Below are 18,798 nucleotides of genomic sequence, written 5' to 3' on the forward strand. Positions count from 1 at the left end.
GACAGGAAAACAGGATTTTAGTAAGATAAATTTGGCTGTAGTATGCAGTGATATAAAAGGAAAGAGAGCCTGGAAGCAGAAAGAAGCTACTTTAGCAAGGAAGCTCCTTTAGCAATCGAGATCTGAGGAGAGACTGAGGCTTGCACTTGGGTGGGAATGGTGGAGGGGGAGGAGGAAGGAAACAGACCTTTTATGGAAAAGTATCTGCATATATGAATTATAAATAGAAAAGAGTAGTAGAGAACTCCAAAGTTTGGAGTTTGGTAAGTGAAAGAATAAAGAGCCACTGATGGAGAAAGTTGGAAGGAAAGACTGGTTCGTGGGCACAAATGTGGTATGTTCAGGGGTTTGTTTTGTTTTATTCTGTTTTTGTATGTTCAGTTTTCAATATGTTAGGTTTGGACTCATGGTAGACAGAAGTCTGTAAGAAATATCTAGCAGTTTATGGAATTATGAGACTTGTGTGAGTAATAGTAAAATTATAAATCAATTTGGGAAAAAATTATAAATCAATTTGGGAATCATCAGCACAGAGCAGGAAACTAAGCCACAAGGGTACCCTCTTACTCACTTCCCCATTTCCCTCAGCCAGGCCAATCCATTCTCTTTGAAAAGGGCTTCATTTTGAACAACATGCTTCCTAAGCCAGTTTCAGGTCCTCCTAATAATAGCCTCACAAAGGAGCATTGAATTATATTCATTCCTGAGCACAGCTCTGGGCTCTGGGGTGGTAACCAAGCACCATCAGCAGGTAGTTTAAGGAAATAAGCCCGGGAGGAAGCTCTTTAGATATGCAAGGAGGATTAGCTTTGGAATTTCACCACATTTATGCAGCACAAGTCAACTGTGAACAGAAACATTATGCCCTTCTTGCTACATGCCAATAGTACCTTCTACTACAGAGCCTATTATGAAATTCCCAGGCCCAAGGGACCCAGACACCAGTAGGTTTTAAACAAATTTCATAAACTAAAAACCACACTTGTAATCTTCTGGTTGCTTGCACTCAGGAACATACATTGAAGCAGTGCCAACCAATTCAGGAAGTGCATACAAAATGCCTACCGAGCACTTGGCCCCGATATGACCCATGGTCTTTTCCCTTTTCCTTCACACTGGATCTCTGGAATCATACAGTCTCATATTTGAATCCTACCTGTAACCTCTACCAGCCATATGATTCTAAGCTAGTTAGTTAAATGCACAGGGCCTTGATTTTCTCATCTTCAAAAATGGGATAAACAAATAACTCATTCATTTATTTATGCATTCATGTGCACATTCATTCATCCAATGAATATTTTGGAGCTCCTACCATAGCTTTGACTGTACTAAGTGCTGGGACTCACCTAGTGGTGAAAGAAACAGGTATAGGAGAGGAAAAAGTTTTTCTCACCCCTCTTAGGGTACCTGGCTGGGTCTGAAAATTAAACTGACAAAAACTTATTAACAGGAAAAATGTATACAAATTTATATAAGTTTTACATGACACAGGAGCCTTCCTAAGGAAGTGAAAATGCAAAAAAAAAAAATTGAGTATGTTTATGCTAGGTTTGATGAAGAGTAGACAGAGGTGGAAGAATATGATAGATCAGGGAGCGTGAAGGAAACTTAGCAAGGCCTGTTTGTTAGCATTCTTCTCAGTGTCCCTTTGTCTTTAGTCTTTAGAGATAAGGTTGCTCCTTTCCAAAAAAAAAGATGCTCCTTTCCTTCAGGAATAGGAAGGACAACTATCACACAAAGATTTTATGACTTGTTTTAGAGAAGAAGGGTAGGCAGAAGCCAGAATGACCTTCCTGCTTCTGCTGTTTTCGAACTCCTTCAATTTAAAATATTCAGTATGGGGGCACCTGAATGGCTCAGTTGGTTAAGTGTCCAACTCTTGATCTCGGCTCAGGTCATGATCTCAGGGTCATGAGATCAAGCCCCACATCAGGCTCTATGCTGGGTGTGGAGCCTGCTTAAGATTCTCTCTCTCCCTCTCCCTCTACCCCTGCCCCCCCCAGAAAAACAAAAAACAAACCCAGAAATTTATTTTATAAATAAATAAATAAAATATTCAATATGATATGGCTGGCTTGGTGATGTGTGTGATTCTTGATCTCAGGGTCTTGGGTCTGAGCTCCATGTTGGGTATAGAGACTAGTAAAAAATAAATAAACTTTAAAAATAATAATAATAATAATAAAATACTCAATATGTCAAAGTGCCATATTTGGGGTGGCATGTCATAGGCATGGTCCCTATAGCATTGAAGCTGAAACCTTACTTGACTGTGAGGATAATCAAATGAGACCATATGTGTAAACTACAAGATACAATGGTTCATACATAAAGGTAACTCAATAAATGCTAGTCTAGTTTCCTTCTCAAGGGTACCAGGATATGTAATCCCAAAATATATCTCTTTGGCCTATGGATTATTTTGAGCTAAAGACACCTGAGAACCAGCAGAGGCAGGAAAAGCTCTTTACTGTATCCCTCTAACTGCTTAAAAATCGAGTATAAATTTTCCCTTTTGTATAGGAAATTTACATTTAGAAAGGAAATTTCCATTTGTAAAGTTATTTCTATACCAGGAAGAAAGACAACTTTTATCACCTGTGAGACTCTTATCTGCATAACAAGACATCCCATCTTTATCTTATATTTCCGCCTCTTGCCTTCCCATAACTTGCCTCCCCATCCAGAAATTCAAAAACCCCTTTTCCTTTTCTGGCCTAAAATGGTATATAAGCCTCAATTACCTGGACACCTCCTTGAGTTTCAATTCTTTGTGAAACTCCCTTGTGTACCTGTGTAATTAAAACTGGTTTTTTCCTTGTTAATCTGTTTATTATCAGTTTGATTCCTGAGCCAGTGACACTAGGAAGGTAGAGAAAAAAGGTTTTTCCTCCCCTACACATCCTTCCCATAGACCACGCAACACAAGCTTCCATGCCTATGGTAGCCAACATAAATGCGTGCAGCAGTAGGGACTATGGAAATCTAGAGGGCTTCTGTCACCACTAAAAGGCAGTGTACTCAGCATTAGCCAATGGTTTCTAGGAAGGGATACAGATCCAACATTCTAGATCTTCCCATTTTAAAGAAGAGTAGGAAACCTGGATGTGAAATATTCCTATTTTTAAACGTTCGCAACTAACTCCAAACCCTGGGTGGACCAAATAAAATACATCTGACCCAGGGGCTGCCCATTTGTAACTTCCATTACAGACTAACCCTGACAAGGCAGGGCACTCAGATGACTCCTAGTTTTAAGTACTCTCTGAGCATTGTATAGGAAGACTAAAGGACCCTCCAGTAAAATCCTTATTTCACTCCAGCTTTGTCCCCATCAATCAGCACCACTCCGTTCACGCTCCAATGAAACAGGAACCTGGTGTGACAGGATCATTATCACCAGAGGAAAGGACGATCTCACCATGGGTCATCAGCTTGCATTATATAAATGAATCTAAGGGCTCGATATGAGGAAACAATGAAAATGCACTCAACAGGGCAGTGAGGCACAAGCAGTTCAGGAACTGAATTGTGCTGATCGAACTTAAAGGACCAATCATAGATATGCCAGGAACATTCAGTCAGCACTTTCAGGTGACATTTTCCCAGTGTGATACTGCTTTCATGCTTCCTTCGTCTCTGAGTCATTCTTTCTGCTTCAGTCTATTTTGTTTACAGATTTAATATCTGGCACTATTCCTCTAAAGAGCTCACGATTTCCCTCTGTCTTCTCTTCCCACACCTGCTTCAGAGCAGGACAGATGGAAAACCAAATAAGCAATGTCACATAAAAAGATACGGATATTTATATTGCTTTGGTTTGGGGCCCCAAATGAAGCTGGCCCAACAGACACAAGACTGAAGCTGCCTCATCCCTTCCAGAAGAGTCTAAGCATTGTTGAATCCAACATACACTTTGTTTTAGAAAACCCAATAATTAGGGGCGCCTGGGTGGCTCAGTTGGTTGAGCAGCCAGCTCTTGGTTTCAGCTCAGGTCATGATCTCAGGATCCTGGGATCAAGCCCCACCTCCAGTTCTGTGCTCAGCTCGGAGTCTGTTTCAGGATTCTCTGTCTCCCTCTGCCCCTCCCCACACTTGTTCTCTCTCTCTCTTTCTCTCTCAAATAAATAAATCTTAAAAAAGAAAACCCAATAAGTATAATTCTGTGCTAAAGACCTACACTTCCCCCCCATTTAAATGTTTCTTTTATTGTGCCACTTAAGGGCAACTGAGCATTCTATGAGTCAGCCATGACCCTGACAGACCTGAGTCATCTAGAAGTCCATCACATGCTCTGGGAAGACCAATATCTGATAGTCTTCTCAGCTATTGGGAAGGTCTGGGGACAATGAAACTGGTATCCCACCACATTCCTTGATGTGCATGGGACACAAGAGGCTGATGTAAGGGACATTGAACACAACCCATAATAGGTATATACTCCAACCCTATATGATGGGAATTCCTTAAAGGGATGGACTGTTAGAAAAGACAAAAGGGGGGCACTTGGTTGGCTCAGTCAGTTAAGTGTCAACTTGATTTCAACTCAGGTTGTGAACTCAGGGTTGTGAAATCAAGCCCTGCAGGCTCCATGCTTAGTGCAGAGTTTGCTTGAGATTCTCTCTCTCTCCCTCTACCTTTGCCCCTCTCCCCACTCACTCTCTAAATAAATAAATAAATAGATAGATAGATAGATAGATAGATAGATAGATAGATAAATAAAATCTTAAAATAAAGAAGAAGAAGAAAAGACAGTAAGTCCACTAAGAATAAATCACCATGAATGAAGGAGACTGGCAGTGTGCATGTCTTAGCCTAGGTTGCCATAACAAAATACCATAACTAAAATAAATACCTTGATTATATTCTGTGGGAATGAAAATGACTTTCATGGGAACTGAGCTTGGTGGTACCCTATGTGTATGGCTACAAATAGCCTTTAAATCACCAACTTTAAATTGGGAACTTTTTAACACTTACGTTACTTGACCTCTCTGGCATCTGATATTGTTGGTAACTCCTCCCTTGACATTCTCTCCTCTCTTTTCTTTTCCCTCTGAACCCCTCTGGCTACTTTTGGTATGCCCTGGCTAAGGCTGGTGCAGGCAAGGAGGCAGGAAGAAGAGAGAAGACACAAGGACATGCCTATGGCACAGAACAAAATGGCCTGAAGCGGTAGTACCTAGAACCTTGAGGGCTGCAGGGCCCATTCCCCAGCCTACAGAGGAGGGAGTGGCAGATCAGACTTGAGAGGAGCTATACTGACCCCTACACTTTGGTTACCACCCCACAAGAGCAGAAGAAACCCCAGAGTCTCATTTCCTGTGCCCATTGCAGTGCTAGCTTGCAGACTTGTTAGTAAGCCAAAATGAAAGCAACTTTGAACTTGTGCAACTGGTTGTTCTTGCCTGGCTCTGAACCTGGATTAGCCTATTATGGACTGGCCTACCTCACTGCTCCTCAGTCTTCTCAGTGACTCCCTCTCCTTCATCCTGCCCTGAACTGTGGAGGTTCCACAGGGCTCTCTGTTCACCCCCTTTCTCACTGGACACTCTCCAGGCAACCTTAACAACCACCCAGCTTTAACACTCACATATATACTGATGATCTCTAACTCTGTATCTACTGATCAACCTGAGCTTCAGACTCATGTACCACAGCTTAGTACACGTCTCACAAACCCCTCAAACTCCGCATATCCAAAATGGAATTTATTCTCTCCCTCCACAGTCCAGTCCTCCTCTTACACTCTCTTTCTTTGCCAACTAGACCCTCATTAACTCAGCTGAACAAGCCAGGAAACTAAAACCTAGGAAACTAAATCAGAGTTGGCTCTGAGTTTCTTTAAATGCATATTTGAAGGTACTAAAAGGATATGGATGAATCATGTTGACTCTTTTAAAACATCAATTTTACTTGGAGCAAGATGGCGGAGGAGTAGGAGACCTGGATTTCGTCTGGTCTCAGGAATTCAGCTGAACAGGGATCAAACCATTCTGAACACCTATGAACTCAACAGGAGATCGAAGAAGAGAGTAGCAACAACTCTCTGAACAGAGAAGTGACCGCTTACTGGAAGGTAGGACGTGCGGAGAAGTGAATCCGAGGCGATATTCAGGAGGATAGACGGCGGGGGAGGGGGCCTCCATCGGCCGCTTCTGGCAAGTGATAGAGCCGCGGAGCACAAAACCGGAACTTTTGGAAGCCGGCTCTGCGGAGGGACGTCGCTCCAGTGGCTAAGCGGGGGGTGGAACCCTCGCGGGACAGTGTGGTCTCAGGACCCTCGGGGTCACAGAAAGACCGGGGGTGCCTGAGTGCAGCAGAGCTCCCAGGTATCGGAGCGGGGAAGCCGCTGCAGAGACGGAGCCGAGGCACGGGCTCTCAGCTCCGGGTTGCCATAAACTGTGATCCGCGGCCCAGTCGGGCCACTGTGCCTCCAGCAGGGACCCAACAAGCAGCAGAGCTGGGGAGACTCCCCTTCCTCCCCCAGGAGGAGCGGCGCGGGAGTGCACCTCAGGGATCTGCTGGGTTTGGAGACTTCACACGGGGTCGGGTGCCAGGGATAGAAACGCTCGGTCACAGGCCGGGTGAGCACGGAGTGCGGCCGGAGACCGGGGAGCCGAGTGACTGCTTTTCTCTGGGGGCGCACTGAGGAGCGGGGCCCCGAGTTCTCAGCTCCTCTGGGCGGAGATTGGGAGGCCACCATTTTCACTCTGGTCCTCCAAAGCTGTACCGAGAGCTTCCAGGGAACAAAAGCTCCCGAGAGCAAACCTGAGCAGATTGCTTAGCCCGGACCGACAAGTGTGGGGCAATTCCGCCTCCGGCAAAGACATTTGGAAACCACGGCAACAGGTTCCTCCCCCAGAAGATCAGCAGGAACAGCCAGCAAGCCAAGACCAAGTTTACCGATCAAGGAGAATGGGAGAACTCCAGCGCTAGGGGAATACTGCACATAGAACTCATGGCTTTTTTTACCATGATTCATTAGTTTTTCAAAGTTAATTTTTTAACTGTTTTTTGTGTTTTTTTTAATTTTTCTTTTTCCCTTTTTCAACCAACATCTTATCAATCCCTTTTTTAAAAAAACATTTTTTATTTTTCATTTTTAGAGTCATATTTTATCCCTTCATCGTAGTTACCCTTATTATTGGCAAATATATATAGGTTGTTCTCTCTTTAAAATTTTGAGATACAGTTTCTTCTAACAGATCAAAATATACCCTAAATCACTAGTGCATGGCTTTGTTCTAGTCTCCTGCCTGATCACAGTCTCTCCCCTTTTTTTCTTTTTTTTTTAAATTTTCCTCTTTCTTCTTTCAAACAACTTCTTACCTTATCAATCCCATTTATAAAACCTTTTATAATTTTCATCTTTACAGTCATCTTCCATCCCTTCATTTTATCAACCCTTATTTTGTACATATATAAGTCTTTCTTCCTTTAAAATTTTAGGAGGCACTTTCTAACAGACCAAAATACACCCAAAATCTAGTGTGTGGCACTGATCTATGCACTAGCCTGATCATATTTGATCATATTCTGTTTTTTTGTTTTGTTTTGTTCTGTTTTTGTTTGTTTTTATCTTTTTCTTTTTTTTTCTCTTTCTTTTTTCTTTCTTTCCCTTTCTTTTCCCGTGGTTTCAGGTCTTTTCTGATTTGTATAGAGTATATTTGCTGGGGACGTTGTTAACCTGTTAGCATTTTGTTCTCTCATTCATCTATTCTCCTCTGGACAAAATGACAAGACGAAAAAAATCACCTCAGCAAAAAAAACAAGAGGTAGTACCGTCTGCCAGGGACCTACTCAATACGGACATTAGTACGATGTCAGACCTAGAGTTCAGAATCATGACTTTAAAGATACTACCTGGGCTTGAAAAAAGCATGGAAGTTATTAGAGAAACCCTTTCTGAAGAAATAAAAGAACTAAAATCTAATCAAGTCGAAATCAAAAAGGCTCTTAATGAGGTGCAATCAAAAATGGGGGCACTAACTGCTAGGATAAATGAGGCAGAAGAGAGAATCAGCGATATAGAAGACCAAATGATGGAAAATAAAGAGGCTGAGAAAAAGAGAGATAAACAACTACAGGATCACGAGGGCAGAATTCGAGAGATAAGCGATACGATAAGAGGAAACAACATTAGAATAATTGGGATCCTAGAAGAAGAAGAAAGAGAGAGAGGGGCAGAAGGTATATTGGAGCAAATAATAGCAGAGAACTTCCCTAATGTGGGGAAGGAAACAGGCATCAAAATCCAGGAGGCACAGAGAACCCCTCTCAAAATCAATAAAAATAGGTCAACACCCCGACATCTAATAGTAAAACTTACGAGTCTCAGAGACAAAGAGAAAATCCTGAAAGCGGCTCAGGAGAACAGATATGTAACCTACAATGGTAGAAACATTAGACTGGCAACAGACCTATCCACAGAGACCTGGTAGGCCAGAAAGGACTGGCATGATATCTTCAGAGCACTAAACGAGAAAAATATGCAGCCAAGAATATTATATCCAGCTAGGCTGTCATTGAAAATAGAAGGAGAGGTAAAAAGCTTCCAGGACAAACAAAAACTAAAGGAATTTGCAAACACAAAACCAGCCCTAAAAGAAATATTGAAAGGGGTCCTCTAAGCAAAGAGAGAGCCTAAAAGCAGCGTAGATCAGAAAGGAAAACAGACAATATACAGTCACAGTCACCTTACAGGCACTACAATGGCACTAAATTCATATCTTTCAATAGTTACCCTGAATGTAAATGGGCTAAATGCCCCAATCAAAAGACACAGGCTATCAGATTGGATTAAAAAAACAAGACCCATCAATATGCTGTCTGCAAGAGACTCATTTTAGACTCAAAGACACCCCCAGATTGAAAGTGAGGGGGTGGTAAACCATTTACCATGCTAATGGACACCAAAAGAAAGCTGGGGTGGCAATTCTTATATCAGACAAATTAGATTTTAAAACAAAAACTAATAAGAGATGAAGAAGGACACTATATCTTACTTAAAGGGTCTATCCAACAAGAAGATCTAACAATTGTAAATATCTATGCCCCTAATATGGGACCAGCCAATTATATAAGGCAATTAATAACAAAAGCAAAGAAACACATTGACAACAATACAATAATAGTGGGGGAATTTAACACCCCCCTGACTGAAATGGACAGATCATCTAAACAAAAGATCAACAAGGAAATAAAGACTTTAAATGACACACTGGACCAAATGGACTTCACAGACATATTCAGAACATTCCATCCCAAAGCAACAAAATACACATTCTTCTCTAGTGCCCATGGAACATTCTCCAGAAATGATCACGTCCTAGGTCACAACTCAGGTCTCAACCGATACCAAAAGATTGGGATTATTCCCTGCATATTTTCAGACCACAATGCTTTGAAACTAGAACTCAATCACAAGAGGAAAGTCAGAAAGAACTCAAATACATGGAAGCTAAAGAGCATCCTGCTAAAGAATGAATGGGTCAACCAGGAAATTAAAGAAGAATTTAAAAAATTCATGGAAACCAATGAAAATGAAAACACAACTGTTCAAAATCTTTGGGATACAGCAAAGGCAGTCCTGAGAGGTAAGTATATAGCAATACAAGCCTTTCTCAAGAAACAAGAAAGGTCTCAAATACACAACCTAACCTTACACCTAAAGGAGCTAGAGAAAGAACAGCAAGTAAAGCCTAAACCCAGCAGGAGAAGAGAAATAATAAAGATCAGAGCAGAAATCAATGAACTAGAAACCAAAAGAACAGTAGAACAGATCAATGAAACTGGAGCTGGTTCTTTGAAAGAATTAACAAGATTGATAAACCCCTGGCCAGACTTATCAAAAAGAAAAGAAAAATGACCCAAATCAACAAAATCATGAATGAAAGAGGAGAGATCACAACCAACACCAAAGAAATACAAAAAATTCTAAGAACATATTATGAGCAACTCTATGCTAGCAAATTAGATAACCTGGAAGAAATGGATGCATTCCTAGAGATGTATCAACTACCAAAATTGAACCAGGAAGAAGAAATAGAAAACCTGAACAGACCTATAACCACTAAGGAAATTGAAACAGTCATCAAAAATCTTCCAACAAACAAAAGCCCAGGGCCAGATGGCTTCCCAGGGGAATTCTATCAAACATTTAAAGAAGAATTAATACCTATTTTCCTGAAACTGTTCCAAAAAATAGAAATGGAAGGAAAACTTCCAAACTCATTTTATGAGGCCACCATTACCTTGATCCCAAAACCAGACAAAGACCCCATCAAAAAGGAGAATTACAGACCAATATCCTTGATGAACATGGATGCAAAAATTCTCACCAAAATACTAGCCAATAGGATCCAACAGTACATTAAAAGGATTATTCACCACAACCAAGTGGGATTTATCCCTGGGCTGCAAGGTTGGTTCAACATCCGCAATCAGTCAATGTGATACAATACATTAACAAAAGAAAGAACAAGAATCATATGATCCTCTCAATAGATGCAGAAAAAGCATTTGACAAAGTACAGCATCCTTTCTTGATCAAAACTCTTCAGAGTATAGGGATAGAGGGTACATACCTCAATATCATAAAAGCCATCTATGAAAAACCTACAGCAAATATCATTCTAAATGGGGAAAAGCTGAGAGCTTTTCCCCTAAGGTCAGGAACGCGGCAGGGATGTCCACTCTCACCACTGCTCTTCAACATAGTATTAGAAGTCCTAGCCACAGCAATCAGACAACAAAAAGAAATCAAAGGCATCCAAATCGGCAAAGAAGAAGTCAAACTCTCATTCTCTGCAGATGATATGATACTGTATGTGGAAAACCCAAAAGACTCCACCCCAAAACTGCTAGAACTCATACAGAAGTTCAGTAAAGTAGCAGGATATAAAATCAATGCACAGAAATCAGTGGCATTCCTATACCCCAACAACAAGACAGAAGAGAGACAAATCAAGGAGTCGATCCCATTTACAATTGCACCCAAAACCATAAGATACCTAGGAATAAATCTAACCAAAGAGGCAAAGGATCTGTACTCAGAAAACTATAAAATACTCATGAAAGAAATTGAAGAAGACACAAAGAAATGGAAAAACGTTCCATGCTCATGGATTGGAAGAACAAACATTGTGAAGATGTCAATGCTACCTAGAGCAATCTACACATTCAATGCAATCCCCATCAAAATACCATCCACTTTTTTCAAAGAAATGGAACAAATAATCCTAAAATTTGTATGAAACCAGAAGAGACCCCGAATAGCCAGAGGAATATTGAAAAAGAAAAGCAAAGCTGGCAGCATCACAATTCCGGACTTCCAGCTCTATGACAAAGCTGTCATCATCAAGACAGTATGGTACTGGCACAAAAACAGACACATAGATCAATGGAACAGAATAGAGACCCCAGAAATGGACCCTCAACTCTATGGTCAACTAATCTTTGACAAAGCAGGAAAGAATGTCCAGTGGAACAAAGACAGTCTCTTCCACAAATGGCGTTGGGAAAATTGGACAGCCACATGCCGAAGAATGAAACTGGACCATTTCCTTACACCACACACAAAAATAGACTCCAAATGGTTGAAAGACCTAAACGTGAGACAGTAGTCCATCAAAATCCTAAAGGAGAACACAGGTAGCAAACTCTTCGACCTCAGCCGCAGCAACTTCTTCCTAGAAACATCGCCAAAGGCAAGGGAAGCAAGGGCAAAAATGAACTATTGGGATTTCATCAAGATAAAAAGCTTTTGCACAGCAAAAGAAACAGTCCACAAAACCAAAAGACAACCAACAGAATGGGAGAAGATATTTGCAAATGACATATCAGATAAAGGGCTAGTATCCAAAATCTATAAAGGACTTATCAAACTCAACACCCAAAGAACAAATAATCCAATCAAGAAATGGGCAGAAGACATGAACAGACATTTTTCCAAAGAAGACATCCAAATGGCCAACAGACACATGAAAAAGTGCTCAACATCGCTCGGCATCAGGGAAATCTAAATCAAAACCTCAATGAGATACCACCTCACACCAGTCAGAATGGCTAGAATTAACAAGTCAGGAAACGACAGATGTTGGCGGGGATGTGGAGAAAGGGGAACCCTCCTACACTTTTGGTGAGAATGCAAGCTGGTGCAGCTACTCTGGAAAACAGTATGGAGGTTTCTCAAACAGTTGAAAATAGAGCTACCATACGATCCAGCAATTGCACTACTGGGTATTTACCCCAAAGATACAAATGTAAGGATCCGAAGGGGTACGTGCACCCCAGTGTTTATAGCAACAATGTCCACAATAGCCAAACTTTGGAAAGAGCCAAGATGTCCATAGACAGATGAATGGATAAAGAAGAGGTGGTATATATACACAATGGAATATTATGCAGCCATCAAAAGGAATGAGATCTTGCCATTTGCAATGACATGGATGGAATTGGAGGGTGTTATGCTGAGTGAAATAAGTCAATCAGAGAAAGACATGTATCATATGACCTCGCTGATATGAGGAATTTTTAACCTCAGGAAACAAACTGAGGGTTGCTGGAGTGGTGGGGGGTGGGAGGGATGGGGTGGCTGGGTGATAGACATTGGGGAGGGTATGTGCTATGGTGAGCGCTGTGAATTGTGCAAGACTGTTGAATCACAGATCTGTACTTCTGAAACAAATAATGCAATATATGTTAAGAAAAAAAAAAAAGAAGAAGAAGATAGCAGGAGGGGAAGAATGAAGAGGAGTAAGTTGGAGGGGGAGACGAACCATGAGAGACAATGGACTCTGAAAAACAAACTGAGGTTTCTAGAGGGGAGGGGGGTGAGGGGGATGGGTTAGCCTGGTGATGGGTATTAAAGAGGGCATGTTCTGCTTGGAGCACTGGGTGTTATGCACAAACAATGAATCATGGAACGCTACATCAAAAACTAATGATGTAATGTATGGTGATTAACATAACAATAAAAAAATTTTAAAAAAAGTAAAAGATCAATTTTATTACTGACTTGAATGTATGGTATATGTTTATAGTTCTCATAGGACTACTGAATATGTCTCCAATATGTTTCCTTCCCTTTCCTTCTCTATCCCACTGCGATATCCCTGGTTCTTACTTGCATTGTCTTTTGCCTGAACCACTGCAGTAACCTCTCATCCAATCCTCCCCATTCATATTCTTCCAACCACTGTGGCCAAAATGATCTTTTGTGTTTCAAGTATATTTAAACACCTTTTCTTCTTATTACAGACATTTGTTGCAGACATTTAAGAAAAGTCTATAATAGTACAAAAAGATCATGACTATTAACACTGTATTATATATACCTCCAGTCATATTCTATGAATAGACATACATCTTTAGATGAAAAGGATTACATCATACATACTTTGTATGCCCTACTTTTAAAAATTAGTGTTGTAGGGGCACTTGGGTGGCTCAGTCAGTTAAGCATCTGCCTTCGGCTCAGGTCATGATCTCAGGGTCCTGGGATTGAGTCCCAGGTCAGGCTCTCTGCTTAGCAGAGAGTCTGCTTCTCCCTCTCCCTCTGCCCTCTACTACCCAGCCCATGCCACCAGCTCATGCTCGTGCACACTCTCTCAAATAAATAAATAAAATCTTAAACAACAATTAGTATTGTACAAGTAAATAAATAAATAAAAATTAGTATTGTATAATATACAATATAAAAATATAAATATAAATATAAAAATATTTTAAAGTATGCTATAATAATCACCTTCATACATGCATCTTTGTTCATATTCATAATTATTTCTTTAGGAGTGGAATTGCTGGGTGAATGGGTAATGCATACTTTAAGACTTTGAACCTGTTGCCAAATACTCCCTGGAAAGGTTTCATCCATTTATTATACTTCTGCCAGTAGAGAGATCATTTTAATCTAAAAACCAGATTGTTACTCAAAGACTTGGAAGAATTTACAGGTTCAAGAGCATAAGACCAGAGAAGGCCCAGAAGTAAGGCTGTCATAGTCATTTAGGCCAGCATGTTTCCAGGTATGGTTGTGGCCCCATGGAGTCTTCCTAATGAACCAGGAAAAGAGATCAAAGTATGCAAGTTCTTTCTACAAGTCTTAGAGTAAATGCCATGCAAAGCCAGGGACTTTCATTTTTACATATGACTAAGTACTTAATAGCTTCCTTCGTTAATTATTAAGAGGGATTAAATTTTTATATTCACCAAAAAGAAAAAAGAAAACCAATGTGCAATCCTGCCAATTATTGAAAACTTTGGCTGCCACAGAAAAGTTAGCAATGATATAAATTTCCTGCTGCACACGTGACAACATAGATTGCTGGAATTTCCACAGTTCTCAAGAAAGACGCTTTTTTGTTTTGGGGCATGGGGGTACTCCACAGTGCCTTGAGTTTCAAATAGAGCACTTCTTGTATGTGTTATTTCACATCTCGAATATCATTGTCTTTCTGTTCTTGATCATTTTGTTCAGGCATAAACGTTATGACGCTGCTGTTCTGGGTTGCCATTTTGCTCCTCTATAATTTCTTTTTTTTTTTAAAGATTTTATTTATTTATTTGAGAGAGAGAATGAGAGAGAGAGAGCACATCAGGGGGGATAGGATCAGAGGGAGAAGCAGACTCCCTGCCGAGCAGGGAGCCCGATGCGGGACTCAATCCTGGGACTCCAGGATCATGACCTGAGCCGAAGGCAGTCGCTTAACCAACTGAGCCACCCAGGCGCCCATTTTTTTTTATTTTTTTTAAGATTTTTTATTTATTTATTTGACAGAGAGAGACACAGAGAGAGAGGGAACACAAGCAGGGGGAGTGGGAGAGGGAGAAGCAGGCTTCCCACTGAGCAGGGAGCCCGATGTGGGGCTCGATGTGGGGCTCGATCCCAGCACTCCGGGATCATGACTTGAGCCGAAGGCAGACGCTTAACAACTGAGCCACCCAGGCGCCCCTCAGCTCCTCTATAATTTCTTTATCATCAAATTCTTTTCCTACCAGAAGTAGAAAGGATGGGTTTGGTGTATTGTGGGGGTCTCATGTACCAATTAAGTTAGCATGTTTGAGAACTGATGGTCTGAATGGCTCAAAATCTCTCTTCCCTGACTCTGGGTTGGTTTACTAGGTTGGTTAACTAGTAAAGAGGCCTGGTAACTTATTGTCTATACGATGATCAAAAGTTTGAAGGGAAGAAAGAAAAATAGAGTGGCTGAAGGCAGTTTTGAGAGAGCGTGACAGGAGGCTCACAGACTCACCCATTCTCCTCCCAACTCTGTTTTTAAAACACTGATCTTATGTGACAGAAGAATATATGCAGAACCACATATTATCTGACTATATAACAGGATTCTATTAAACATTAGCAGGGCCAAGAAGTCTGAGCTACCTACTAGCATAGTGGAAACCTAAACAAGGCTGTGCTGAGAACTGCATCAATACTGTTTTGTACTCAGCCCAAGCCACCCAGCCACTGCCCTGCAGATTTGTGAAACTCCTGAATGGAATCTAAAAGACCAGCAGGAAAGAGGAGAGAGAGATCTTCCTCCAAGAGAGACTATCCTTGGTAATGCAGACATCTCTATAACTGGTTCTGGTTATAGGTCCAAAGTTTTTTTATTTTCTCATCTAGCCCGGGGAAGTCATGATCTTAAAATGCATGGGATTTACCTTGACAAACAGCTTATGAGAGAATATGGGAATCTGATTTCCGCCAGTCCAGCTTGCATTTCAATGGAGATTCCATAATGTTACCAGCCTGAGAAAGGACCGATCCACTATGTGGTAGTTCATTTCCATTCCCTTGTAGAGAAAAAGGAGAAGAGAAAATTAGCTAAATCAGTTCTACTTGATTCTCGTCACATTCCTATTGCCAAGAGCAGCAGAGTTACTCACCAACAGGCATTAGGAATACCCGCACGCTCAGAGACATGTACAAGCATTTGTTTGGCTATTATTTAATAGGCTTGCTCTTTTCCATAACCGAGGGCCCTGGTTACAATATTGAGTAACACCAAAATTGGGCTCGCCTCAGTAGCAGACTTTTACATGTAATCCTAGTTCAGCTGTGAATCACAAATAATTCTATTTCACCCAAGACAAAGTTCCAAAACCTTTTCTCTGCATATCCTCTGAATGAAGGTGAAACATCTATGAGGGTCCCAGGCAGGCCACAAGTAAAAGTACAAGAGAAGATGCAATGACAGAAAAAGAAAGACAAGAAGAAAGGGACAATGTGGAAAGAAAAAGGAGAAAGACTAAAAATAATAAAACATTTTTAAAAATGAATGTGAATGATCGCATTTATAGCAGTACTGAACTGTCATAGGTTATATGTATTGAGCATCATCTACGCTGTATCAGACACTGTTCTCGGGGCTTTCACATGCATTATTTAATTCCTTCAATACACATTTATCGCATGCATTCTGTGTGCCAGGCATTGTTCTAAATAAAGAATGCTCTGTAAAGAACAAAATGGATAAAAGTTTCCCCCTTCTCAGAGCTCACATTTTGGTAGGGAAGATCTTATTTATGATCTTGTTTCCTTATGTCACAATAAGGAAAAGAGATAGGAAAGGCCTGGTAAGAAGACAAAGGATATGTACGGACAGAAGAAGAGAAGATTTAGGGAAGGAGAGAAAAAGGAGATGAAAGTTAAAGAATCATCCTCAGGGCTTTGAGATCCTGGATTAAGAGGGTAAGTCTCTGTTCATGCCTCAAAACCTCCAACGTAAAGACTTTGGAAGTTCCCACCATAACCAATCTCATAAAAAGTCTGAATTGTAAATGTGTGAAGAAATATGCTTCTATATTATCTCAAATGTATAGGGCAATTTGAACAAAGCCTCTCTGAGCGGATATCCAGCCATATTCTGGTTTAATAAAAAGATGAGATGTATTTGTAATAAGCAGAGTTCATCTGCACATATATCTCTTGTTTCTCCCAGCCTATTCCAGTGAAAGAGAAAAATCAGTGACCTAAGAAAAGATGGGCCAGGCTCTCTGCTCCTCCCTGCTCGACAGACAGCTGCGAATTCTGGTGCAGTGCCAGCCGCGTCCCTGAGACACGATGGTGAAGGTCGGAGTGAACGGATTTGGCCGTATTGGGCGCCTGGTCACCAGGGCTGCTTTTAACTCTGGCAAAGTGGATATTGTCGCCATCAATGATCCCTTCACTGACCTCAACTACATGGTCTACATGTTCCAGTATGATTCCACCCATGGCAAATTCCACAGTACAGTCAAGGCTGAGAACGGGAAGCTTGTCATCAATGGAAAGTCCATCTCCATCTTCCAGGAGCGAGATCCCGCCAACATCAAGTGGGGTGATGCTGGTGCTGAGTATGTTGTGGAGTCCACTGGGGTCTTCACCACCATGGAGAAGGCTGGGGCCCACTTGAAGGGCGGGGCCAAGAGGGTCATCATCTCTGCTCCCTCTGCCGACGCCCCCATGTTCGTGATGGGTGTGAACCACGAGAAGTATGACAACTCCCTCAAGATTGTCAGCAATGCCTCCTGCACCACCAGCTGCTTGGCTCCTCTGGCCAAGGTCATCCATGACAACTTCGGCATTGTGGAGGGACTCATGACCACCGTCCATGCCATCACTGCCACCCAGAAGACCGTGGACGGTCCCTCTGGGAAGCTGTGGCACGACGGCCGAGGGGCTGCCCAGAACATCATCCCTGCTTCCACTGGTGCTGCCAAGGCTGTGGGCAAGGTCATCCCTGAGCTGAACTGGAAGCTCAGTGGCATGGCCTTCCGTGTCCCCACCCTCAACGTGTCCGTCGTGGATCTGACCTGCTGCCTGGAGAAAGCTGCCAAATATGATGACATCAAGAAGGTGGTGAAGCAGGCGTCAGAGGGCCCCCTCAAGGGCATCCTGGGGTACACTGAGGACCAGGTCGTCTCCTGCGACTTCAACAGTGACACACACTCCTCCACCTTCGATGCCGGGGCTGGCATTGCTCTCAACAACCACTTTGTCAAGCTCATTTCCTGGTATGACAATGAATTCGGCTACAGCAACCAGGTGGTGGACCTTATGGTCCACATGGCCTCCAAGGAGTAAGAGCCCCCTGGACCACCAGCCCCAGTGAGAGCAAGAGGAAGAGAGAGGCCCTCAACTGCTGGGGAGTCCCTGCCCCAACTTATCCCGCAAAACACTGAGAATCTCCCGACCTCCACCGTTTCCATCCCAGACCCCCTGAAGAAGGGGAGGGGCTTGGGGAGCCCTACCTTGTCATGTACCATCAATAAAGTATACTGTACCCCCCCCAAAAAAAGAAAAGATGGGCCAGATATTTGGCTGAATCCCTCACCAGCACCAATTATAATACTAACAGATACTATTTACTGAGGACTTTTTCTTTTCTTTTTTTTTTAAGGATTTATCTATTTTTTTATTTCACAGAGAGAGGGAGAACAAATAGGGTGAGCAGGAGAGGGAGAAGCAGGCTTCCCGCTGAGAAGGGAGACTGATGTGGGGCTAGATCCCAGGACCCTGGGATCATGACCCGAGCAGAAGGCAGACAACTGACTGAGCCACTCAAGCACCCCTACTGAGGACTATTTGCTGCATAACAAACTATTCCAAAACTTAGTAGTTTAACAACAATAATTTATTTCTTTTAATTTTTTAAAAGATTTTATGTATTTATTTGAGAGAGAGAGAGTGCACAAAAGCAGGGGGAGGGGCAGAGGCAGAAGGAGAAGCAGACTCCCCGTTGAGCAGGGAGCCCAATGAGGGGCTCGATCCCAGGACCCTGGGATCATGACCCGAGCCGAAGT

At 42.0% G+C, this 18,798-nt stretch overlaps 1 protein-coding gene across 1 annotated transcript; it reads left to right on the forward strand.

Annotated features, from left to right (window-relative positions):
* The first annotated feature begins 17,039 nt into the window (after positions 1-17,039).
* LOC113917354 (glyceraldehyde-3-phosphate dehydrogenase-like) lies at positions 17,040-18,094 on the forward strand. The gene has a single exon (XM_027585087.2). The coding sequence runs from the start codon at positions 17,078-17,080 to the stop codon at positions 18,077-18,079; it is 1,002 nt and encodes a 333-aa protein (XP_027440888.2). The 5' UTR covers positions 17,040-17,077; the 3' UTR covers positions 18,080-18,094.
* Positions 18,095-18,798: the final 704 nt, after the last annotated feature.

The sequence above is a fragment of the Zalophus californianus genome, chromosome 1, assembly GCF_009762305.2.
Source record: "Zalophus californianus isolate mZalCal1 chromosome 1, mZalCal1.pri.v2, whole genome shotgun sequence".
In the NCBI taxonomy this organism is placed as follows: domain Eukaryota; kingdom Metazoa; phylum Chordata; class Mammalia; order Carnivora; family Otariidae; genus Zalophus; species Zalophus californianus.